The sequence below is a fragment of the Xyrauchen texanus genome, chromosome 47 (assembly GCF_025860055.1).
Source record: "Xyrauchen texanus isolate HMW12.3.18 chromosome 47, RBS_HiC_50CHRs, whole genome shotgun sequence".
Classification (NCBI taxonomy): domain Eukaryota; kingdom Metazoa; phylum Chordata; class Actinopteri; order Cypriniformes; family Catostomidae; genus Xyrauchen; species Xyrauchen texanus.
The window spans coordinates 12752287-12779430 of NC_068322.1; the positions used below are offsets into that span (position 1 = coordinate 12752287).

Genomic DNA, 27144 nt, shown 5'->3' on the forward strand with positions numbered 1-27144 from the left:
CATTAATTTTATTTTGGAGTGATTTTAAGTAAGATCTTGTTCAATTCGAGTAAAAGGAAAGTGCAGTCCAACATAAAATTATTTTACAGTAAAATTTGTGCAATTTGAGTAACACTTTCAATGTTTATCTAACAGGAATAACTAAAACTTGTGCATTCTTAATCAACTCTCAGTAAAACATTTGTAACAAAACAATTCACAAGGTAGGAACCTAATAATGAAAATTAGGGGTCACGATTGTGAAATTTGGCTGACAATTAATTGTCATACAAATAATTGTGATTATGACTATGATTACTGTTTTAGGACTATGATGTTTTAGGTGTTTCACGAATATGATGATTAATTACCATACAAACTCACTATGTGTGCTTCATGCACACAACAAAGTAATTTATACAAATTTAGCTTGGGTCATATAATAAAATAAGGGAATATGATTTCCTTTTCAGGCTTCAAAAATGTATGAATGACAGTCAAATAAAATTATAAAATAATTAAAATAATATTTTAATTATCAAAATATGTCTAAATAACTAAAATATCTCTCTTATTTGTCCGAAATACTTTTGATCCATTGGACTTTCAATGTTTTGTTTTATTTTGTAACCCAGCTAACCTGTATAGCTATTATATTATATTATATATTACATTATATATTATGCAATAGTAATATATTTCTGCCTTAAATTCTTCACTTTCACACATTATTTTAAGGCTCACTGGTTAACTCACAAGCCCTTATTTCTCATGAAGGATGACTTTGAGATTCTGTTTCTTGCATTTGATAATCTCCACAGAAATAGAGCAGGACATCTTCTCTGTCTCACTGCATGTTATTAACACTGCGTGAATAAACCCACAATGACCACGCATATTTGACATTACATGGCCGTAAAGTGAAACTAGAGCGCTTTGCGTTCACAAAACGAATCAGTTTATACCATGTTTATATTTTCACGGGAGTTTTGCGCACACCTCTGTAGACGGCTCATCAGAGCGCCTGAGAAGTGGTTCATCTTCACACACTCTCAAGAGAGCTGTTCTTGTGACGTCCGTGGTGCGGTTCCCTGAGATGTTTGGAGTTCAAGTGAATGAGACACAAGTACTTTTTCCTCCGTGCTCACTGGCGAGTGAAATGTTAAAATGTACTTGCCAGTGGCTAATAACAGACGTTTTTGGTCTCATAGTGCGAAATTTACTTGCAATGTAGAGGGCTGCATGGCCATTAAAGTAAACAGAAAATATAAAACGGCCAAATAACAAAATTAGATGGCGCATGGTGTGAAGTTACGTTAGCAGCGGTGCAGAAATTACTTTTAACATGGGGTAATGAGGAAACATTTAGAATATATATTTTAAGTGACTACTACTAACAGAAACACGTGTTGTAATACTATATAATGTTTGGGTGGGTGGGGACAAAAAGTAAACAGGACTTACGTTGCTGCCATCTTGACAAGCGATCCGGGATGCTTTCGCTTCAAATGTTCGTTCTTGGCGGTTGTACGGCTGTGATAAGCCATTTCCAATTTGCATATCTTACACAGGCACCACCACATCGTTGGGTCTCCAGCTAAAATACTCCCACGCTTTAGATCACCATGGGCATGTTTTTTTAGCTGCAGTTTGTTCTTCAGGGAATCCATGCTTAAACCGGGAGATGCCATTTTAATTTTTCCATTGTGACGCACTGACACATGTTATGCAAATCGAAGTATTTAACATACGTCTCTATTTATTTCAAGGGCATCAATTCATGACAGGATTCATCTAGGAGCCCTCACTGGAACACCTTTGTGCGTAAGAGGCTTTAGTGTGTGTGCGGCGTGTGCGTGTGTGTGTGTGTGGATGCAGAGAGAGAGATAACCTCAGCAGTGAATGAGGAGAGAATCTTTATGGTTGTGTTCATGATTCTGTCTCCTATCACACCTGACTGTCCCCCTCTGTCACTCTTGACCTTCAGCTACTGGAAAAGACCCTTACTAGTTAATAACATGTTATATGCAGAGATATACTAAAAGCCATGTTTACACAGTCTAATTATAGTGCTTGCAAAATTTAGGGCTAGTTGAGTGTCATGACAATGGAAACAGTGGACATGTTGAAGCTACATCATGTGACAAGTTCAACCATTTTACATTTATAGAAAAGATAAACCAAATGTGCCATTAAGACAAGTTTGATTTATATCTGTTAATGAAACATTCCTTTGGACAAGCAAATATTAGAGACATTTTGTGAAATAATGCAATTGTAATTAAGAATTATAAAAGCAGAATTAAATTAATTGTGATTGTGATTAAAATGCATTTCAACAGGAGAGGGTGAAAGTGATGTGTGGTCTAATTAGGCATGCAGTACTGCTGCAGGAAGCCAAGGTGGAAGAATCACTACAGAGGTTGAGAGGACACTGACATGAGATGTATTAGGGATGTATAAATCAAACCTCTCTTATGCCTTACCTTCCTCTCCATCTGCTGGAGTGAGGGAGCAGAGACAAAAGGAGAAGAGAGAGAGAGAGAGAGAGAGAGAGAGAGAGAGAGAGAGAATTTCACTGATTTAATAAGGAAGTTCCTAAAATTACACTCCTTATTTAAACGACACACAGGACAGCAAGAGTGAAACAGAAGGTTGTTGCTGTATTCAAGGCCAGGTAGACAGACTGCTCGATCAGCTCTGTGTTATCAAACACTGTTGAAAGGTGAGAAAGAGCTCTTCGCAGTGATAAATCTCATCTAAAACCTAAAACCTGAACATCTGATCTAATCTAAATCTAATCACAGCAGAGTGATCCCAATCCCACCATAACTCTGGTGATGAACTTCTCAAACCCTCAGGTACATTTGCCATCCTTTTCTAGTTCACAGAGAATTGTTAATAATCCTAAAGAAAATTAAACTTATATAATTTTCTCTTGCAAACACATCCTCCCATCTGCCCATTCGTTAAATAATGGGAAAGGTAAAATGATGACATTAAATTAATCTATCTATTTTTACAGTCTAGTTCTATGGGATTTTCTTAGCTTGTTTAATTGTCCACCATGCAAAATGAAGTCTAATTGATTCGAAAAGTAATAGCAGACCACTCCTCAACAAGATACATGATTTGATGCATCATTCATGTCTTTTGTGAGATGATTATTGAATTTAAGTTTTTTTACTTCAGAAAAACACCTTACAACAAACAAAACAGTTTGTTGATCATAGCTGGTTTGACCCGTTCTTAAAAGGTTTCAGCTGGTCTCAAAGCCAGACCAGATGAAAAGTACCTAAACCCCCCTAAAACCAGCCAACAGACCAGCCAAGACAAGCAAACCAACCTGTACTAGTTTAAGCTGGCTTTCCAAGTGGGGATTAGTAGTGGATCGCAACAGTGTCTGGCACCCGCCTATTTTTTCAGCTGTATTGGTCTGGATGTATTTTTCCCATACATGTACAAAAGGTACAAGCAGGTGTACTACCGTCTTTAATGAGAGAATGAACTACTATCCCACTAAGCATTGCAAATAACGTAATTAAATTAAAAACATACAACTATTCTTTTAAATTGGTTGGTAGTTTATGGCAAAATATTCAGATATATACACATATATAAGTAGTTTGAGAGCCCAAGGAGAATCGACTGCATCATTTCAAAGTGTGACATGGAAGTGGGTTGTCGATGAATCGTTTCCCTTCTGGATCATGGTGTGTGTAGTTTTTCATCAGAAATTTGAAAAAATAAGGTATTTTTACTGTTGGGACTGTTGCACTCTATAATCACCACGTTTAAATGCACTTTATAAAACAGAGAACAGCAGAAAACAGAGTCCTGAAACGTCATGTAAAAAGGAATGCAGAATTTCTTAGGCCATTTAAGGGATTATGAAAAAGAGGTTTAACATACCTGGCTTACTTCAGGAGAACACAACTTATTGTGGAATTGTAAAAGCATAAGCAGCGTTGTTACAGATTTTTGTAGTGTGCGATAATGCAGGAACAGGCCGTATTACAAATGTCATAAGATGGAGCCCAACAACATGTCAACACTGCAGAAACAATTCAACATTTCTGGGAGTACAGTGGAAAAAGCACATAAACTGTAAACATACCCATTTAAAAACATGAAATTTACATTCATGTATATGCGCTTGTACATTGGGGGAATCCCAGAGCTTTATGTAAGGAGGAAACCCCACTATTGCAGTGAAATTCCACTGCAGGACATGATAGCAGCAACAACTCTGTAATATCTGTAAATGAAGCAATGCAACTGAGAATAAACAGTAAAGACTTCCTCAGATGTCATGTTTATTAAACACAAACGTTCTGGAAATTACATTGCTGTGGAGAAAGCTTATTACTGACTGAGCCACATGTAAATGGGAGTAAAGAGAAATCCACAAACACCGCTCATGTAAACACATATGCTGATTTTGAGCCTTATGCAGCTTTCTTGCAGTTATCTGCTTTCTGGTGCCATACATTGATAACTAAAAAAAATTATCTTCTCTTAATCGCACACACAAATTTCCCTATAACAAATTGTTAAAGGTAGAAAAAGCACATTGCATTGTGTTTAAGTTTTTTTTTTAAACATACTAGTCTCATCTTAAAATATGTGATGGATAAAAATAGGTGGGTTTGGAGCAGGTTATGAAACAGGACAAGGAACTATGACGTGTGTGTGTGTGGGTGCATAAGATGGCTTAATTGCAACACAATTCAAATTTAATCAAGTCCCACACCTGCAGCAGCAGAACGGCTCTCCAAAAACACCCACAACCCTCAACAGAAACTGTCCAACCCTCTGGCACACTAAATCTGACCTCTGCATCGTTCCCCTCCAACACTCACACACACACAGACACATTCTGTGAGCCAACCGAGGCCTGTGCGTGGGTGAGAAGCATTGTGGGTAATCAGTCAAGGAGACATTTCGACTCCAAATATTCTATGGAAAGAAATGCAGCTACTGCCATTGACCTTCAGCATGAAACACACACAAGGAGCAGCTGCTTTCACACACCAATACGTAAACACTGAAAGCGTATCCGATGAGCAATTAAAGAACAGGGAGGTTCTGCCACTGATGTGCGCACTGGGAATTTTCCTCTCATTCAATGCATCATAGGGGGCATATGGCAGACCTCCACCATTCAGTCACACAGGCTGTCAGAATTATTTCCATCACATCAAACTCATTCAGCCTCCTGCAGGTTATCAAATCACATTACAGTGCTAACAAAGGCCCAGAGTCACATGACCAATTGCTTGCTATTATGACTCTAATGAAGAACATGGGAGACTGAGAAATGAAAGTGAAACTACAAACACGGAAAACAAGAGAAGAGGAGGATGATAGGGAGGACAATGAGAGTGATTTATCATATCAGATGTCACACCTCTTGTGACATGTGGCTGGAGGAAGTTAAGGGGGACAAAATGAGCGAGAGAGACCCATGCGAGCTGCAATCCTGCTCTTCTACAAATCATTTTAAACAAACTGTTGAGATCCCATCAGACTCAAGAACATGAAGAGAAACTAAAACAAACTGCACAATTTACTGTCTTTTGTTGGGTCCAATATAAACAATCAGTCAAAAACACCTTCATTATTACTAATTACACTAACTGTTAAATAACACAAACTGAAGCATAGAAATTATTTTGATATCTATTAAGCAAATCAAACTATCTTATATTACAGTTCAAAGAAGCTCTAAACCAACTCGATCTCAATTAACTTCATAAGCTGCCAAACAAGAGTTTTCCTTTTTTGTTAGCACTTGATTGGTGCATTTCCGGCAATATCCATTCCAAGTTGTGTTTAAAATTAAAAGAGTCTTGTGAAGAAATCTTTAAGTAGACACAATTTATATTTGGCAACAAAACAAAGTTCAAGCACGGAAGCACATAAGATTAAAAGGTTTCAGCATCTTAATGTTGCTAAAACGTTGCTTTCAATATGATGAAAGGTTAAGCAGACATTCCCAATTTTTAATGATATTGTTAGTAGGGCTGCACAATTAGTCAAATAAATAATTGAGATTACAATAACAGCTGCCACAATTTACTAATAGTTAAAAGTGTCTATCTTAGCAGTCTATGTAGGTCTACTCATTGCATTAAATACTTCAACTTAATTTTCTATTTAGCATTGTAAGCAATCAACAAATCTGATGCTCGCTTGTGTATAATTTATTCAAATGTAAATACAGTTTTGATTTTTATGCTGCTAAGAGGGACAATATGAATTTGACAGTTTAGGCATGGTCATTTCCTGATAAAACAGCTATATAGTATTTCAGAAAACTTCTCTACTTGTTTTGGATGTGTGGCTTACATAAAAATATGGCATACATTTGTATTTTAATGTGAATTCTATTAATGGAAATTAATCACAATTACAATATCAATGGAAATAATCAACAATAATAATTGTGACAATTGTTTTAGTTCTTCTGGTGTTAAGGAATAATAGTATCTATTAAATGTCATTCTTATTACTTCAAAGTGACTGGGCAGGCAGTTTATGAATACCAATTAGGTGATGTGAAATGTAGGCAGTCAAAATGTGGGCTGCTGTGTGTTAATGTATTCAACTGACCTAAGTCAGTAGTTCAGAATAAGGCGTTTTTGCAACCTAGTTTCGATAAATGGTCTATTTTCACAGGAAAGTAAGTTAACTTCTGAAAGTTATGTAACTAAATAAGATGAAGGATGTAATTTCTTGTTATTGGACCCCTCAAAAACAACTTTATTATCACAGAGACGATATTTGTGCTAGTGTTCTCGCCCACTCATAACCAAATGGGACAAAAACACTGATGGTGTGATTTAAGGCTGTCAAGTTTACCTTTGCATGGCAAAATTCTGTTGGGAGAAATACATTCATCTCCACACAATCAGGAAATTTGCCTGATAGACTTCCAAAGAAATGGTCAAGACATTTCTCTACGGGCTGCTTAAGGGTGCAAATTTGCATATGCGAATTTACAGCATTGATGAATAGTATTTGCGAATTTCACACATGCTTAACATCCGGCCATTCCTTTTTCGCCTATGGAATTTTGCCATGCAAAGGTAAATCTTACCGAGCCTTTAGAGGAATATTATGGGTTATTGTCGACCTCTATATACATATACAGGTGTGCTTTAACAAATGTATGATAACTGTAAGCAGATTTGACAAGCAGAATTTATTTCCTGTGGTAATCAACAGTATGCAAAAGATGCTGTCCATGACATTAAGTTGACAATTATTTAAACTATTCTTTTAAATGGCACAATCAATCAAACTAACTTTTAACAATAGCATTTATTGTGAGATGAGCAATAAAAACAGATACCCAGTGACATTTATCATTTTATACTTTATCTCTTAAATGAGAATACGGAGTGGCCCAAAACAACAGCTGGCCTACACTTACTGCCAACTCTGTCACTCTGAATGAAGTTAGAGATATAATGCACAACAACTTTGCTTTATTTATGAGCTTGGCTCTTCCCACACAATCTCTGCTTTCTCATGGCAGGATGACTCCAGCATCAGTGTGGCAGACCCCATGGTCAAATTAAACAGGTCATTTAGGAGGAAGACTGTCTTGCTGAATATCAATTAGCTGCAGCAGAATAATTAAGAAAAGCTATGTTTTTAATTAGCCAAGTGCTGTAGTTTGAGCATGTGAGAAAGGAAGAGAAGTAAAAGGTAAAAAGCATGTGCTGCATCAGGGTTAGAGAAGCATGGGATATACTTTAGCCATCTTCTGTCTTTATCCTTCTGTGTCCCCTGCTTTGTAATCTCCTCTCTGAAGCAAAGGCTTCTTATGATATCTTATCACTCATCCAAAAAAGAAAAGTCTTGAGGGTGAGTACTGTAAATAATGACAGAATTGTAATTTTATTTGGATGAACTATCCCTTTAAGTGTAATGACATTTTAGCAGCTAATGTCCGTAAGGGGTTGAGTATTGCCTCCTCTCAACCCGCAGTGCACACATATGTACACATTTAAATGGAGTGTAAAAAACACAAATTCTATATGCAAGTGTTTCCCAAAGAGATCCAGCAGATCCAAGCATATGATAACAAATCTCTTTGTTTTAAGTGTTGTCGCTTTCACCGTGACCTTCGCTGGCCAAGCAGCACAAGGTCATTGCTACTCTGGGCCTCGCATCCATCACTAGAAACTCAGTTGCCATAACAAACTCACACTCTACCAGGAGCTCAGTTGTCCAGCAAGCACAGGTCAAAAAGGTCAGGTGTCAGGTCACAACAAGCCTGTCCAGACCTAATTGGCAGTGAGAAGAGTGGGAATAAAAGTGATAATGACTAAGTGTAAATTTGTGGGTTGGAGAGAAGAACGCCCAATTGTGTGAGCAGATACAGGAAGTGCGATTGTAATATGCACATTACCTTTCAAAATTTGGAAATACTATCAAATTATTGTTTTGAAATATATCTATACCTTTATTCAGCAAGGTTGCATTTAGATCAAATGACTGGAAAAGACCTTTATAATGATACAAATGACTGTTTCTCTTTAAAATAAAAATGTTCTTCATACTTTCTATTGATCAAAGAGTCCTCCCCTTGAAGCAATTACAGCTTGGGCTTTCTGTTTACTAAGATATTCAGATGAAGTTCAATCCTGTAAAACAGACTAGAAGGGGACTTCTCAGGGAACTTATAATAAAACTGATTTTAAACAGCTCAACACCTCAAACTTAGATTCATGGGTCCACAATACTCTAATTGTTCACCATCCAATTTATTTAGTCCATTCTATCATTTTCTTATTTGCTAGTAGGGTTGGGAAACGAGAACCATTTCCAGTTCCAGTTCAACCAGTTCCATTCTTTAAAAAAATACTGGAATCGTATGATCTTCGTGACTTTGGGTTCCCAAAATGGTTCTCCAGCATGCAATTTTCCACAGATATGGCTGTAACACCATCCTCAAATACCCTTGACAGTGTTTCCAGCAGAGCATCTCTGCAGCAGCGCAGCCCAACACTGATTCTACCAGTGTATTTAATTCCCAATTGAACGAGTCTCAGGCCGGTTCTTTTTACAGCGTAAAACACATGCCCTTCCTGTACAGTTCGATTCCCAAAATAATTATTCAAAGGAGCCGGTTCTTTTGAATCAACAACGTGAAACACACATCGCTTCCAGTATACAAGTAATCTTAAACTGACGTGCAAGTTATGAAAGTCCAACTCGAAATTAAATAAGAACTGTTGAAGTCTCACAAGCCTGAAGTACAACATTAGGCTGCAAAACACAGACTAAATTGTCTCTGGAACTGTTACTGTTTATTTAATGATGACCTGTGTCTCTATTAAATCAAGCAGTGCAGTTACTGACTGATGGTTCATATGACAATGTATAGTTAAAAATACATTCGTTTTGTTGTAATAAGTGGATTTTAATAAAATAATAAATTTATGAAATATGCCGTCACATTTCACGTTGGTTTAGATTTCATTATTTAAAATAAAGTAAAGATCTATTATTGGAATGTATTGATGTTTCTAAAAAGTCTGCAAACACACCTTTTACAAGAACTGAATCAAATTTATTTCTGATTCTGATCAGTTTCTGATTTTTTATATCTGCTCTGTACAAATCTAAAATGATCTCATTATTTGGTAACAGACAGCAGAGGTTAGTAAATGCAATAAGAATTGCATTTCTCATTTCTAAATAATTCTTTAAAAAAAAGTACTAAAAGAATTACTGGAATTGTTACTGGAACCGTTAAGGAACCAGAATCATTAAGAGGAATCGAATCCTAAAATGCCTTACGATTTCCAACCCTATGTGGCTTTTTCTTAAAACTCTTAGTTAATTAGAGTAAATTCCAAACTTTTGAATGGTAGTGTACAAATCCATAGATGTTTCGACTAATAGTTTAATCTCATCAAAGCCATGAGAGGTGCTTCTAAATAATATGATGATTAATCTATCAAATTGTTCAGTGGAGATCAATGCGACAAAATATCAACCTGTCTTTAACATGGTGTATTTATGCAAGACGACATGTAAATAAAATGGAATGCTTTACTGAACATTTTTACTGTTTCAAGCAGAGCACCCACTACAAACCTTTGGTGACAAAAGTATTCCTCTTAACTACACAGAGGGACAATCCTTTGCCTCTGAGATCATCTCCTGCTAAAGGTGATTGGAAAGACAATGTAATACCCAGCGGTCTCTGATACTATGACAGGAGGGGTCAGTGTGTAATTGAGAGAGATGCTGAATGGAGGTAAGGGGTCATTGTTGTGTAGGCAGAAGTAGCTGACGGTCCCCTCTGTAGGAGTGGACATGTCCTCTTATGGGAAAGGGGAAAAAAATTAAGTAACCTACCCAGAGTTTGGGAATCATTTTCTGTGAGCAAAGATCAAATTAGCAGTGAACCAGAAGGTCTGTCTCTTACTATTAAAGGGACCAGATACAAAGATTTCCCAATCAGCCTTGCTGCCTAAGCATCGAGCCCCCACTTTATGGATGCCCTGTTGCCCTGACACAGTGATTGATCCAGTGCTTTAAAAAACACACACACACACACACACACACACACACACACACACACACACACACGCACACACACGCACACAAGCACACACTTCTCTGTCCACCTGTCAAGAAGTATGTCCATCCAATTCATAAGAATTGACAAAATCACTCCATATGCTAAAGGACAGATGTCAAAATTAGTCTCTTGACCTGGACTGTTGCCATTTGAATACTACATATTCCAATTTGACCTTCAGTCTATGTACATCTGTTTCTGTTTGGCCACAGATTTTTCCTAGGGTCATCAGACCACCAAATGTAACCAGACAAACATGCTTTCAGAAGATAAAATATAACAGTCCAAAAGGATACTCTGAAGAAAATAAATCCTGTGCACTACTGTAGCTTGCGATATCTCTTGATTGAAACAACAACAGCAACATTATGCAGGTCACCCATCAATGGTCTTTTGTCTGAAACATTGCTTTTTTCAATAAATACTGAATTTATTGCAAGTTATGGCAGTGTGCAGGACATTTTAATCTCTCTTTTTGAAATATTTGCTGTGTCCAACGCACATGCCAATCAGGAGTACAAGGGGTTCTAATTAATGTTCCAAAAAGGATGCTCCAAAAACATTGTATAAGTTAAAGCAAATATCAAATTATCCAATATAGGCACAACTGGATGGCTGTATGTCTCATTGACATGTAAGTGGCCAATGCCATAGATTTTGCCAGGCCTCAGGGTGGGCAACTGCCAGTCTACAGGTCAACTCTGCCCAACCTGATCACAAAGCTTGATTAATTGACTGATCAGCAGCCTAAGGTATTAACTGATGGCTAAAGCCCTTTTCAGCTTGTGTTATCTCTGCAGAGGCCATATGGGGAAAACCATGGGGAAATCAAATCATCAGTCACTTTCATTGAGAGCAGTCTCTAAGGAGGCCTAAGCCATCTATTACCAGTGCAAGAGAACAGCCGAATAAAGAGAGAGACACCCCCGCAAACCGAGAGGAGCAGGAGTGGACAATAGAGCAGAGTGATACAGAACAAAACAAAAGAGTGTCTCTCTCTCTCTCTCTCTATAATATTGAACTAGAGGACACACTGAGGGACCTGAATGGCTGAACAATTGCCTTTGGAATAAAGTTCTCCCTCATGGGAATGAGAGAGCAAATAAGGGAAGGAGAGAGAAAGACAAAGACAGAGAGAGAGAGGGCATGAACATAGGATAGGATCATGCTAACGTCTAGATGCATAATTTTGAGAAAGAGGAGGACATGGAGAAAGAGGAAAGAAAGAAAGATAAGGAAGATGTAAAAGGAGAAGGAACAGGAGGAGTAGGAAAAGCAGGAGAAAGAGAAGTAGGAGAAAGAAAAGGAGAAGGAAGAGAAAAAGGAGGATCTGGAAGAGGAGGAAGACAAACAGGAGAAGAGAAAAAGTAGAATCAAGAAAGGGTGTGGGAGAAGGAATAGAAGGAAGAGGAAAAAGAAAAAATGAAGACATGGAAGAGCAAAAGTCGGAGAAGGGAGAGGAGGTGGTACAGGAAAAGGAGAAGGAAGAGAAGGAGGAGAAAAACAAGAAAAAGGAAGAGCTGAGGAAGAAGGAAGAATAGAAGAAAAAAAGAGAAAAAGGAGGAGATTGAGTAGATGAAAGAGAAGGGCAAGGAGTAGGAGAAAGAAGAGAAATAGAAGGAAGAAGGAGAAAAGAAGAGAAAGAAAAGGAAAAGAAGTGACAGATAATGAAAAGGAGGAGGAGAGGGAAGAGGAAAAAATAGGAAAAGGGAAAAAAGGAGAAGGAATAGAAAGGAGGAGTGGAAAGCAATAGAAAGGTAATAGAGAAAGACAGACAAAGTGTGGTTGCCCTTGTGGTTGACTTTGGACTCCATGCAGGTGGTGACCACATGACTTACTGATTACAGTGTGTATGACCTCAGTCAGACAGCAATATAACAAGACAAAGCTGTTTACATATTCATATCCACTGGGGTCTTCTTTGTAGAAGAGGACTGCTCTTGGTATATCCCAGTCCACCTTTTCTTTTTCCTCTATGGCAGTTTCAAGGTGAGCTTTGTTTGTCAAAGGCATTTTTGGAGCTCAACTTCCAGTGCATGGAAAAGATCAGAGTGAATGTTCCGCCTAACATATTATTTGCTTCACAAAAAAAGTTAATTAACAAGTTGGAACAACATTAAGTTGAGTAAATGACAAAAGCGTTTTCATTTTAGGTGAACTAATAATTTAAATGCTGTACTAACAGCATTTCATTTGTTCAAACAGGGGATGATAACATTTTTGTGCAGGTTATTTTGAGAGTAACACTTTGGTGAACAAACAAAAAGTGGGAGTGAGAATTTATATGCCACTAAAAGATTCCTCTGAAGTTCTGTGACCAGTGGCAGGACACTGGCCACCATGTGGCTGCACGCTCTGTGCTCCATTTGGGAATCTTCCCAATTAAGAGGCAGAAAAACAGCAGTGTTGTGCTCTCATCACACTCTGAGCAATTATCAGGGTGCCTCAATTCTCCAAGGAAAGTGTTGTCTTCATTTGCTAAAAACAAGTTTTTATAATGTTATTTTGTTACTCCAGTAAACATGGAAACAAAATAAAAACTGAAACAGCTGGTATATGCAAGTCCACAAAGAACGAATAAAGGATAAATAAATCAAATGTCAGTGCGGGCATGGAAATCTAATTATAACATTTGTCCATCTGGCAGTACCTCATGAATTGGCTATTCACATTAACGGATGGCTACAGCCCTATCCACACAAAGATAAATGTTCTTTCATGTTTATGTAAATAAAGCAAATGATAATGCAAAGTCAGCCAGACATTATCACATCATAAATATCCACAGAGTGATTAGATATTGAACCACCCAGAGGGGGTTAATTTTGCATTAACGATTGGATGACCGTACATTATCCTGCATTTTACATGGCTACTTAACTAATAAATGTTCATGAAATGTTGATTTGAGTTGAAATTATTTAATTTGTGAGAAGAAAGAGACAGTGGAGCACTTACAGAAACACGAAACTAGAAAAGGTTTGTAGGAAATCCGTTGCCTGCGATAACAGTCAATGATAAAGTTTAGAGGTCATTATACAACAATATCTGACTGCAGAGTTCCCCTATTGACCAATCAGAAACAATATCATACATTATTCTTCATCTTTATTCCTTTCTACTCAAATTCAGTGTCCTTCACCTTAGCACCAGGTCAAAAATATGCCTTCATTCATTTTAAAGATCACAATGCTTTCAGCAAACTTCAATTGCAAATCCAAGCTCGTAATAATGTGTAATAATCAAGGATTAGGGTGATGATAAGAAAAGGCCAGATCATTACAGCTATATCCCATTTATTTCAGTCTGACTGGACCTCTGCCACCTTCTCTGATAAATTGATATTAATCCCTCCAGTCAGAAGTTTACATACAACTTAGCCAAATATATTTAAACTCAGTTTTTCACAATTCCTGACATTCAATCATAGAAAGCATTCCCTGTCTTAGGTCAGTAAGGATAACTACTTTATTTTAATATTTTTGTCAGAATTATAGTAGAGAGAATTATTTATTTCAGCTTTTATATCTTTCATCATACTCTCAGTGGGTCAGAAGTTTATATACACTTTGTTAGTATTTGGTAGCATTGCCTTTAAATTGTTTAACTTGGGTCAAATCTTTTGGGTAGCCTTCCACAAGCTCTTACAATAAGTTGCTGGAATTTTGACCCATACCTCCACACAAAACTGGGGTAACCGAGTCAGATTTGTAGGCCTCCTTGCTCACACACGCTTTTTCAGTTCTGCCCACAAATTTTCTATCGGATTGAGTTCAGGGCTTTGTGATGGCAATCCAATACCTTGACTTTGTTGTCCTTGTTTGTTTGTTTGTTGACAATTTACCCACAACTGTGGAGGTATCCTTGGGGTCATTGTCCATTTGGAAGACCCATTTGCTTTAAAGCTTTCCTGGCTAATGTCTTGAGACATTGCTTTAATATATCCACATAATTTTCCTTTCTCATGATGCCATCTATTTTGTGAAGTGCACCAGTCCCTCCTGCAGTAAAGCACCCCACAACATGATACTGCAACCCTAATGCTTCACTTTGGGATCGTGTTCTTCTGCTTGCAAGCCTCACCCTTTCCCCTCCAAACATAATGATGGTCATTATGGCCAAACAGTTTAATTTTTGTTTCATCAGAACAGACATTTCTCAAAATAGTAAGATCTTTGTCTCCATGTACACTACACCATGCAAACTGTAGTCTGACTTTGTTATGGTAATTTTGGAGCAGTGGCTTCTTCCTTGCAGAGCAGCTTTTCAGGTTGTGTTGATTTAGGACTCGTTTTACTGTAGATATAGATACTTGTCTACCTGTTTCTTTCAGCATTGTCACAAGGTCCTTTGCTGTTATGCGATTGATTTTCACTTTTCGCACCAAACTACATTCATCTCTAGGAGACAAAAAGCATCTCCTTCCTGATCAGTATGATGGCTCCATAGTCCTATGGAGTTCATACTTCTGTAGTAGTGTTTGTACAGATGAACGTGGCACCTTTAGGCATTTGAAAATTGCTCCCAAGGATGGACCAGACTTGTGGAGGTCCACAATTTTTTCTGAGGTCTTGGCTGATGTCTTTTGATTTTCCTATGATGTCAAGCAAAGAGGCACTGAGTTTGATGATAGGTCTTAAAATACATCCAGAGGTACACCTCAAATTGACTCCAATTAGCCTATGAGAATCTAATTGACTAATTGCCTAAAAGGCTTGCCATCATTTTCTGGAATTTTCTGGAAAGCTGCTTAAAGGCACATTTAACTAAGTGTATGTAAACGTCTTACCCATTGGAATTGTGATATAGTCTATTTAAAGTTAAACAATCTGTCTGTAAACAACTGTTGGAAAAATTACTTGTATAATGCATAAAGTAGTTGTCATAAACAACTTGCCAAAACTATAGTTTGGTAATATGAAATCTGTGGAGTGGTTACAAATTTTGTTTTAATGACTTAAACAAAAGTGTCTGTAAATTTCTGACTTCAACTGTAAGTGGGCAAAGTCAGTTTCAAGACATACAGAAAAATGCATTCTAAAAATAGCCCTGTTTTCAAAAATCTTCTCTCTCTAGAGTCACAGCTACATGCAGAAACCCTCCTTTTGCCTTTTGGGCTGCAAATTGACTTCACAAGCTGCTCTGTCAGAAAGCAGCTTTCCTGACACCTGCTATCATCCAACAATCCAACCCTGCTCGGAGCTTGCAGAAAATGGGTGGCCGGCTGAGCCAATTAGCTGCCGGGGTGAGAGCTGGGCACCTGTGCCAACCAGAGACCCAGCCAATTAGGGCCAGTTTCAGTACACTGGCACTGCATGTGAGCAGTAAAGGCTACAGAATACAGCACACAAGTGGGAATCAGCGGGGAGTCTGAGGTTATGAGAAAAAAACAGACAGTGAAAAGTGCACACACAGAGTGGGATCATATGTTACACACCCAATTTACTGAAACTGAAACCAGCCATGCACACACCCATACATTCATATGATGAACAGCTACTGTATGGTTATGCATAGGTTACCATATTAAAGTCATAGCACAATGAAAAGAAATAGAATCCAGGGGTCTCAAGTTTTTAAAAGATGAACTATTTTAACCTGACATGGCAGCTTTGTCCATTCCACAAATGGTCTGGGTCAAGTTACACATCAAAGTTTAAGCACCAACAATAATAATCCCAAGAATGGATTTTAAACTCAAGTTTGGGATGATTGCTACCTTTACTGTTTTTAGCATTGTTTAAGTGTTCATTAATATTTTGGAACCAAATGCTTGATGCTCTAAAATAAATTTGACAAAAATGTATGTGATTAGTCACTAGCTGGCAAACTTTCAGATTTCACTCACCAGTGATTGAATAGTATAGTTGCGAAAAAGATATTACCACCAAGATCCTTTCACTGTGCTGAGAGTAAAAGTTTGTTTAACTTATTCTGTGTGTCCAAAGACGAGAGCCATGCAGTCCATATGTCATTTACTAGCATTTATTTTAATACCCTTTCTGTTTTATGCAGTCAGCTGTTGATAACCAAAACATTTTTTTTTAATTCTAAATCACACATGGATGCACTGAAGCGATCCACATCCTGACCTGTTATATGCGCTCACTGGTTGATGCTGGTAGTCTTAAAGAGACAGTACAGAAGATGTTTATTGATGGAATAGACTAAATAGACTTCGAACATTGAAGCGTGACCAATATGATGAAAAACGAATGAAAAAATATTACTTGTAAAATTTTCATTTCTGTACATACGGTTACCTAAAAGGTTAGAAGGTCCCTTTATAATTAGGTGTATAAGCTCAGACAATTTCTTTCATGTGAACAAAATGGACATAACAAAATTGTAACAGAAATATACCCATATGAATCAAATCGGAATTGAAAGCTTGTGAATCGAATCAAATCAATATCCAGCCCTAATTATTCCTAAACATTCATGCAATAACTAAACAGTTCTGAGTGACTGCAAAAATCCCTGACGATTTACAGGATGAATAATGGCCAGCTATTTCATGCTTTCTTAGGCACACATTTCAGCAGCTTTTGCAAGACGGTCTGCTCTTTTGTCTCAACAAATCACTTCACCAGCCATCAAATAAGTTGCATCGGTCACTGGGTCGGGGATTGATGACTCTGCGTTTGATTGAAATGTTTGCTCCAGGGTTTGTCTGAATGAAATGATACGCGTTGTGATTGATTGAATGACCTGAAAGATTGCTAGAGGGCCAGAGTCATTGAAACCCAAACACTAGACTTGACGAGTTTATTAATGCCAAGAATCGCTGACAGCACGTATGGTTGAAGAGATATAATAGAACTTTTCAACAAAAGTGCTGAATCAATGTGTGTATCAATGAAATCATGATCTAGGTATAAATCTCTGTACCTCATTAACTAAGCTCAAAGTTTGTCTTAGATAGAACACAAGTGATGTTCTTTTTAACTTGACACAGCATCTAAAAAAAATTGTCTCTTTGTGTGACACTGAAGAAACAGTGAGACATGGCGCAATGGGCAAAGACATCTATTTAATGCATATTTACATAGGAAAACAATTGAAAAACAGTGCAGGCAAGTGCAAGCACAAGCACATTCATCAGTTTCTAAACCTAATATGGGACTATTCTACCATCCTAACAATAGAAAGCTTAAGCATAAGAAATTAGAAGCATCAGAAAACATCCACCAAACAAGCTGGTACTACTTACACCTTAAAACAAGATGTGCCTTAAATCATAAGTGCACCCTGCAGATGCTGAAGAAAACAAATCTTTGTTCCTAAGCTGGTGGGCTTGGTGGAAAATGATGAATGGTTGCGGGCAGAGTCAGCCCTCTGCGCGAGAAGGACAGCCATCGGAACAGCGACCTCAGCGCTCTCGGTTGGGGCAAGATAATTGGAGAGGCTAATTTGGGCATGTGAAGACTGTTCCTGCAGAATGCAGCCGTTGCTAGCACTCACCAGTACTATTGTATGTGACAAACAGAGCTTGGAAACCAGAGCATGGTCAGAATCCAGATGAGAAAGGGATCGATATCTACTAGAACGAGGGGAGTAAAAAATAAAATACACACAAACACAGCAACACTGGTCAGCTTAATTGTTCAGAACCTTTGAAATACAAGTTGTGTTTCTCAGGCATTAGGATCCGGTCTCTGGCCTTTGAAGCAAACACACAGTATGTGCATTTTGTTGCCAACTGGGATTTGTAAAAACCCAATGAAAACTCTCCTATATCGGGCAACACATGATTGATTTCAACTCTAGCATCTAACCCTTCACTTCGAAATATTACTTTTTTGCCCATTAGTCATTTTAGAAGGCACATTTTATTACCAGCCAATCATATTTTTCCAATAAAAACTATATAAAATAACTCTGTACGTAGGCGAATATGACATTAAACAATGGTTTACGGAGGATGTCTCAGACATCTGGCAAACATCTTTTTTGTTCCATGGAAGAAAGAAAGTCATACAGGATGGGAATAAAATGAAAGTGAGTAATTGAAAACAGAAGCTCTGTAATTAGAGAGATCTTTTTTGCATTCACACTGTCCCTGGTGCCTTGAAAGTGGTTTTGAATCTCTTTTTGGTCCACTTTAGTGGTCAATATCTGTTGTTTTTGGAACCCAGTTTAGGCCGCCCGTGAAGTTGAAAATACTAAGCAGAACTAAAGAGCACCAAGAAATCAAATGTGTTTCTTCAAGTGTGCAGCCTTGGTCTTTAGCAACTGCAATTTTTGTCAAATGTCAACCAGAGACATCTTACCGGTCTGCAGCCATGACCGGGTAAAAGGTACCTACATGTGGCTGGTGGTGAGTGTTCAATTCACACATTGAATATACATTACTTTCTAGATCCAAAAGTGAGCTGGTTTGATGTTTTAAGACCCAACAGAGCCATAATGACAAAGGAGAAAGGAAGTCAATGGGATCTTGCAGTCCAAATGACCTGCCTTTGCTCAAACTGCCCAACCCTACGAGAAGACAACTAATATTGCAAGAATCCACTGGCCCGTGTTAACGTCCCAACAGTGCGTGTGTACACCATACGGCTAATACATTTGTAAAGCGAACTGCTGAAAAGCCTGAAGTGTGGCTTTGCAGCTCTCAATCGCAGTAAGAACGCATTTCAAAAGCCTGATTGATGTTTAATGATTGAGCTCCTCGAAGTCAGGCAGAAACACGCTCAGAGGAAGGAGCCAGCCTGCTAGGACAAAGGACTTAACAAATCATCTTTGAAAGGTCCATCTATTCAAAGTGTGCTGAGAGCAGCAGAACCATGTACTACCCCAGCAAGGACTTTCAAACACGTATTGATGTTTGGGAGGCAATTTAAGCTCATTTCACTTTACAATTACAGACAAGTTGAACATTACATTGTGTTAAAAGAAATAATGTATTGATTAACTCACTATATCTTGTGTTAGTGTTGTCACGGTACCAAAATGTCAGTAGTCAGTACCAATACCAGTGAAATTTCACGGTACTCAATACCATTTTCGGTACCAAAGCAAAAACAGGTTACTAAACAACACTCTTTTATTAACAAAGTCTACAAAACATTAGCAGCAGAACTAAGAACAAAAATATACCATTGAGCAACACTCAATGTTCAGGGAGACAAAACTGAACAATGTATGCTTAAAGTATTTTTGAACACTTTTAAAATTTGCTTCAACTTTTGCAACTTTAATTTAAGTTTTTACCAAGTACTAAAAAAAAGCCTAAATAAACAAGCATACAATAGAATTAATAAAACAATTTCCAAACTAATGTGCAAAGTGCTCTCTTATTAATAAAGCTGCATATTGCCAATTTTCTTCATAAGAAATGCACAGTGACATATATTATGATTAAATAATTCACGAGTAATCGCGTTCTAATTTAGCTGCATTAAGCTTCCGCGCTCGAGGGATGAGCGTCCCCGAGGCTGAGTCTCTCTCAGCCGGGTGCAGTTTCAATCTGTCCTCCTTAGATCAGGACATTCGTGCAACTCATTGAAGAGGCGCTTACCACACAGAGAAATGCCAGTTTCTGAGTGTATTAACATGATCTGCTTCTGTATTATTTGAACTTTAATAAAGCAATTTTACTGCATTTAATATGTTACACCAGGATGTTTCCTTTAAAGAGCTCTGCCTCCGCTTATTCCACAACGGTACATGCTTCTGAATGTAAATTTTTTTAATCATTCCCTAATACTTTGGGATCAACATAAAATAAACTGTGAAAGTTTAGAGTGCATCTGGACTGATCGGTGTAATTCTTCTCCATCAGGCGTGAACTGCAGCTCTCACGCAATATCGTTACAGTTTAATGTGATTTCATGTTACGTTAAATGAGATCAAACGACTATTCAACAACGAACATTTTTCTCGTCAATTTTGTATTTTCGACGATGTTGATAATGTCGACTAAATGTTTCAGCCCTAATGCAAATGATAATATGCTTTTAAACTCACCTGCTTTATTTGCTTGAATCAATCTGGGTGTCTGTCTTTCAGGTGCTTTATTAAGTTTGATGTGTTTCCCCCTTTCATCAGAAAATTGTGAAAGCAGCGTTTACAAATAGGTTTTTGCTGATCTATGATGTTTCCCTTTTCATCAGCCTCAAATGAAAAGAATTTCCAAACCTGGCTTTTTCCACTTTTCATTTCAGCATGATTCAGTTGAGACTCTGCAGCAGCTTTGCTTGTCGTCATCTTTTGCTTGTTGTTAGCGTTCGAAAGTTCCCGTTTCTGCATGTGTACCGGGTAGACCCGGTACTCAGTACCTTCAGAAATTCTGGTATCATAAAAGTTTGAGTACCGACTTGGTACCGGGGTACCGGTATTTTTGACAACACTATCTTGTGTTCATGCTGAGTGTATTATATGCATTCTCAACTTGTTGACATGCCCATCCATTTTTTTATTAAGCAATGGGCTCGCTAAACGATGTATACTACCGTTCAAAAGTTTGGGGTCACTTGACTGAAAAGTTTCTCATGATCTTAAAAACCTTTTGATCTGAAAGCGTATGCTTAAATGTTTGAAATTAGTTTTGTAGACAAAAAAAATTAACATTAACATTTATTTAATTACAAAACTAAAATTTTATAAAAAAAAAGTTTTTGAAATGGATGACTTGGACTGAATAATTAAGAAAAGAAGCCACTAAAAGCCCAGCATATAAATGGGAACTCCTCAGTACTGTTTAAAAAGCATCCCAGGATGATTCCTCAAGAAGTTGTTTGAGAAAATGTCAAGAGTACATTTCTGCAAAATCTAGGCAAAGGGTGACTACTTTGGAGATGCTAAAATATAACACAGTTTTGATTTATTTTAGATTTTAAGTCACAACATAATTCCCATACTTCCATTTATGTTATTACAGAGTTGTGATGCCTTTATTATTATTCAAAAATGTGAAAAAATAAATACAAAATAATGAATGCTAAAGTGACGCTAAAATTTTGAACGGTAGTGTACCTACATACACTTACTCTTAAACTAAAGCACATCTAGCTATATTCACACAGGGCTCGACAATAAGGACTGGCTGATGGCCCGGGGCCAGTGTGAGAAAGATTCGGGCCAGTTGCTAGAACTGCTGCATTTATAACATTAGTGCAAGCAAACAACTAGCGAGAGAGCATACAAACTCTTCCAACCGAGGAGCGAGAGCTAGAATAATAGAATATACTGGATGTGCCCAGGCAGTCGCACACACGCAAACGATCGTGCAGACAGAGAGCGCACTCTCTTAGCACTTTTCCAAGTGTCTTAGCAACAGCTATTACCAATGTGTAGAAAATAGCTGGAAAAATGTGTGTAAAATCCCCACGTGTTGGTGTAAATTAGTAATCCACACATTGGAACACAGGAAATCAACAGTTTCTTTCTATAGGACTAAAAATCCATGTCTCTCCATCCAGAATAGTCTGTTTAACATGCATGTGCTCTCGTAAAGTGACAGAGCTCTAGTTTTTCCCACTGTATAAAACAAACATATTTTCTCTCATAAATTTGCCTTTAGAGATGAAGTGCCAAATTAGAAGTAATATAATTTGTTAAACCCCAGTTATAAACATGTCTGGAAATCAAAAGCTGCTCAATATCCAAAATGTAATTATACATAGTATTGAGTAATGTTTCAAAACGTCAAAATTAATTTGACATGATAATGCCGTTTGATATGAAAAGCAGCAAGATCACTATGGCTATTAGACTATTATTATCAGAGCTGTTCAGCTGTTCAGGGTGAAGAAGAATATTTGAAACAGTCTACTTCATATCATCCTCATAAAACACCTTTTAAATCTCTAAATTCTGGACCATACAGGTATTTTTGTGTTTGTTCTTTGTATATCAGTCTGTTGGTCTTGTTTGTGTTGTCTGATTTCACGTGATATACACTTTAATTCACAGATCAGACCTAATATCTACCTACTGTATATTAGACATCACAACCGATTTAGAAGCAAGTCTGTTCTCTCAGCCAGTAATCCAATTTTAAACTGATGGCAGGACGGCTTAGGTTAATAAGATGTATTTCTGAATTTATATCTGTAAAGTTCATATAAGGCATAAATCATATCTTGCAAATTATAAAAGTAATTCAATGTTGGAATGCCCAAATCCCAATGCACTCCAAGTCCTAGTGGTGGCATATTGACTCAATCTGGGTGGTGAAGGACGAATCTCAGTTGCCTCCACGTCTGAGACTATCTATCCATACATTTTACCACTGCAGAGACGTAGCGCGTGTGGAGGCCCACACTATTCTCCACAGCACCCACACACAACTCACCACATGCCCCTCCGAGAGCGAGAACCACACATTATAGCGTCCACAAGGAGGTTACCCCATGTGACTCTCCCCTTCCTAGCAACCGGGCCAATTTGGTTACTTAGGAGACCTGGCTGGAGTAACTAACCACGCACGTCTTTACTTGCTGAGCAACCCAGGATCCTGGGGGACATTGTATTAAAAACATAAGATATGTAAAAAATATTTATCTTTGAACATATTTTTTAAAGCAATGATGGTAAAAACAGCTATTTGTAATTTTTGTGTTGGGCCAGTGAAAATTTTGTCAGGGCCAGTAAAAATCTGAAGCACTGGCCGAATCGGGCCAGTAGAAAATCATTTTTAGAGTTGAGCCCTGTCACAACAATGATTTTATGGGTTCTAAACCAGTGGTTCTCAAACTGTTTTGCACTGCTCATGTCCAGCACAGTTTTAGATGGTGATTTAAAGTCAGTGATTAAGGGGAGTTGATATTACACTGCTTGTGGGCATGCTTTTAAAGAGCAAACACTGAAATGAAAGTATTCCTGCACACAAAATGTCCCAATTCTTTGTTTAGATTTACCTATCGTTACAAATTATGTTTTCCTCAATTCACACGCATACACACACACACACACACACCTTCCAGCTGTGAATCACAGCACATTTCACCCTCATCCCAACATTTTTAAAATTTTTCTATTACAGAGATGACTGTGTGAAATGAGCTACGTAATCAATACCATACGTTTGTAAGCAGCTCCGGTTCTCAAGGGAACCTATTTTTTTACTTCATTCTCAAATAATCTGTGCCCTGCCAAAACCAATGTAGGGGCCCCTTGCTTACAATGTGTTTACAAGGGCAATTTAGCTGCCTGCAAATCAAATTACCCTTACGCTGGTATGTGTGTGTTCCTTTTGGATTAGCCCCAAATGGAAAGATGATGAAAAGTATTGGGTATCTGTTTAAATGAGTGAGTGTGTTTCCAGTGCATGTCTGTTTGAATAAACGTGCTCCTGTATTTTTTTTGGTGTGCATGTGTTTATTTTACTTTTCAGGAAAATAAACTAAAAGGTAGACCGATTGTGGCAGCGGGGGCGTGGTCAAGCATCCGTCCGGAGAGAGTGAAAATGGTAAGGGTGCTTACACCTGAGATAAATTATGTCTAACTCTAATTCCAGTGAGCATGGGGAGAGCGGCATATAAACGGCCACGCCACTGCCATAGAGAGAGTGAGAGAACGACATGAGTAACCAATTGGCTGGTGTGTCTTGTTAAATGTTTATTGTGACGCTGAAGTCTCAGACAAGATTATGTTGATAAATGTTTATGTGACACGGATCTGATTGAACTGAGAAAAGCTCTGAGAAGAGTGCACGCAGAGTGTTGAAGGCAGAGAAATAAAGAGCCTTACTTGACTGCATCATTGCTCTCTGTCTCCTCCCTTCCATCTCCGAACTTGGAGCTCTTACACCGATATATCGGTTTTACCGATAAATAGGTGCTGACAGAAGTTTTTTGGAACCATTGTTATTGATAAAAATCTATGGCAAATGTTAGACAGTTTTTTCATAATTTCAACATTTCCTAAGAGGAGTACCGCATTATGTAACTTTTTTATGATTATTTTGGGGATTCTGGTTGAACATTAACATGAATCTGGAATTTATTAATTTAGGACTTTTTATCTGTGCCCGTTATAGTAAGAAAAGTATAAGACGTTATATAAATCAGTTTAAAAAACTATCAGCTGATTAAGAAGAACCTCTGATGGATGGTCTATTCACACAAAGTCTATAAAAAATGTAACTAAAAACTATTTCACTCGCTGTTGTTATACCAGTCTTCTGTCCGTACCTTCAGATGTTAGTGATTTATATAATGGATGCTGTCAAAAGCATTTATTTACCTAATTTGGTATAAAGGTTTCATTATGTTCTTTCGATGGTGTTGATGCATTTTGAGGAGTATATAATCTGTTTTTCATGTAAGTGAGATGAGTAAAGAGTGCTGTTGGACAATTATTTGCACACGTATTGTGCTACGAGTAGGCTATTTTACAAATGGACACTTCTCATTTTATAATGCCTGGATTAATGCCTGGATAATATAACACAAGGTACAGTGATATAAATATGTGCAATAATGTACAATAACAGGTATATTACAAAATATGATGTATATTATAAAATATATTTTATGGATTGAGCTGCTGCAATGACTGAAAATGAAAAATGACAACAAAAAAAAGACTGCAACACTCATGTTACAAAATGTTCATAGCACCAAAGGAATGCATTGTTACCATACAAAAGCACCGTACAAGAATGAATAAATACTGAACTAACATTTGTGTGGTCACTAAAAAAAAAGAAGAAGCAAAAATCGAGGTTACAGTGAGGCACTTCCTGTACAATGGATGTGAATGGGGCCAATTTATGGAGGGTTTAAAAGGCAGAAATTTGAAGCTTTTCATTTTATGAAAGCACTTATTCATTTTTCTGTTAAAACTCATGTATTATTTGAGCTGTAAAGTTGTTTAAATTGTAATTTCTACTGTTATTTTATGGTTTATTGACATTACATCTTCATGGCAACAAAGCTGTAAAATTGGCTGTAACTTTATACAGAGATTTTAGTTAGTGCTTTTATTAGACTAATATCATGTTTGCATGCATATCCTGTATGTCTCGTGGCTAAATCTATGAAAAAGTGAATATTTAAACATTCGAAAATTTGCCCAATTCACTTTCATTGTAAGTGCCTCACTGCATCACAGAATAAATTTTTGTGGTCATCAATATTATGCCACAAAAGCTGTCGATTGAGTTTAACTTGTATTGAAACCAGAATATTCCTTTAACTTTTATTGAACCCACAATAGTCCTTATTCAGATTTAATAGCGTCAGTATAAAGGAAAAATAAAACTTTGCTTCCTCCCTGAAATCCTTTAATGAACTCTTATTTTTTTATTTTAAGTATTTGATATTCTCACCTGTTTGTTCACTCTCAAAAGAATTACTTTCCAGAGGCTGCAATTAATTTCAGTGCAGTGTTAAATAAAGCAAACTCACTCAAAATCACACCACTCTCAGTGCCAGTGCCAAGCATACATTAAATGGCTTCCTGTGAGGCAACATTATATAGCCGAGGTCTTTTCTGTAAACAGGATTACTCAAACTGTTTTATTGCCTATAACAAAGCCAGAGTGATGCAGCAGAGCTATTTTTTTGTGTTTTTTTAAATGTGTCAGGAAACTGACTTACGTAGATCTGAGCTCGTAGTCTTTCATCATCAGCGGTGACTCTCTCTTTCAGTATGGCATTCTGGATGTTCTCATCTGCACTGGATTTCTCCAGGGCCAGGATCCTGCTCACTTCATCCTTTACCTGGGCTTGAGCTTCTGCCTCTGCCTGTGCATGTGCCTGGGACCTTTCCTCTTCCAGCCTAATCATAAACCAGTGGAGAAAATCACAAAATACAGATAAAATCAGACAAATCTGCTGGTCTACATCCATGCCATTCAAACGGCTGCAATTCAAAATCTATACCATTCTTTGTCAACCACCATCATGCAATTATAGCAGTAACTGAAGATAAAAAAGAAAATAAAATAAAAGAAGTGTAATGTTCTCTTTGGTTGCATTAAATTAGTTTTTTCAATGAAAAATGTTGACATTTATACGTGATCAGATCTTGATCAGATGCTTTCACGTGAACAACAAAAACATGGATAGCATTTTTCAGCAACCAATGCACGCCACATTAAAACACATTAACTTTTTCTTGGACACTGATGTAAATTGAAAACGTTTTGTTCCTGCACTGAGCACCTTTTTAGCCTCTTAATAAATATTCTTTAAGTTTATTTATATGGGCAGTGTGTGAAAGCTTTTTCATTCCTTAGACAATTAAAGATCAAAATATATGTCACAATATCAAATCTGTGCATTGGGCATTGCTGTGATAATGCAGCCCAGGTCTAGTTTTGCTGGCTGTTACGAGAGTGATGGCATGGATGTAGCATCATGTGAACATTTCCGGTATCTGATGCCACTGTAAAAATACTCTATTCACAGGCGTATACATCCCCATATAATCTGAAACTGAAAGAGTCCAATAATAGGAGGGTTACCGACATAAGAGTAGTATTTAGGATGTCATTTGATCATTGGCATTCGTCATGTGACCTGGAAATGGTGGCCACCATGAACACGTAGAATTAAAGGTCAATTTACACTTCTGCGTCAAACCTACATCGTAAGCTCTGTGCAATG

At 37.5% G+C, this 27144-nt stretch overlaps 1 protein-coding gene across 8 annotated transcripts in view; it reads right to left on the minus strand.

The window, feature by feature from the left end:
• Positions 1 to 27144, minus strand: part of LOC127639179 (MICOS complex subunit MIC19-like) — a 93169-nt gene that overhangs the window by 35774 nt on the left and 30251 nt on the right. For 5 of the 8 annotated variants that reach the window (XM_052121071.1, XM_052121070.1, XM_052121068.1 and 2 more), the window contains exons 4-5: positions 26134 to 26314; positions 2466 to 2480 (exon numbers count right to left, since the gene is read on the minus strand). In XM_052121071.1, coding sequence (XP_051977031.1) covers positions 2466 to 2480; positions 26134 to 26314 — 196 coding nt within the window. The remainder of the gene's footprint in view (positions 1 to 2465; positions 2481 to 26133; positions 26315 to 27144) is intronic. The other 3 variants (XM_052121073.1, XM_052121069.1, XM_052121065.1) reach the window with 1 other exon arrangement.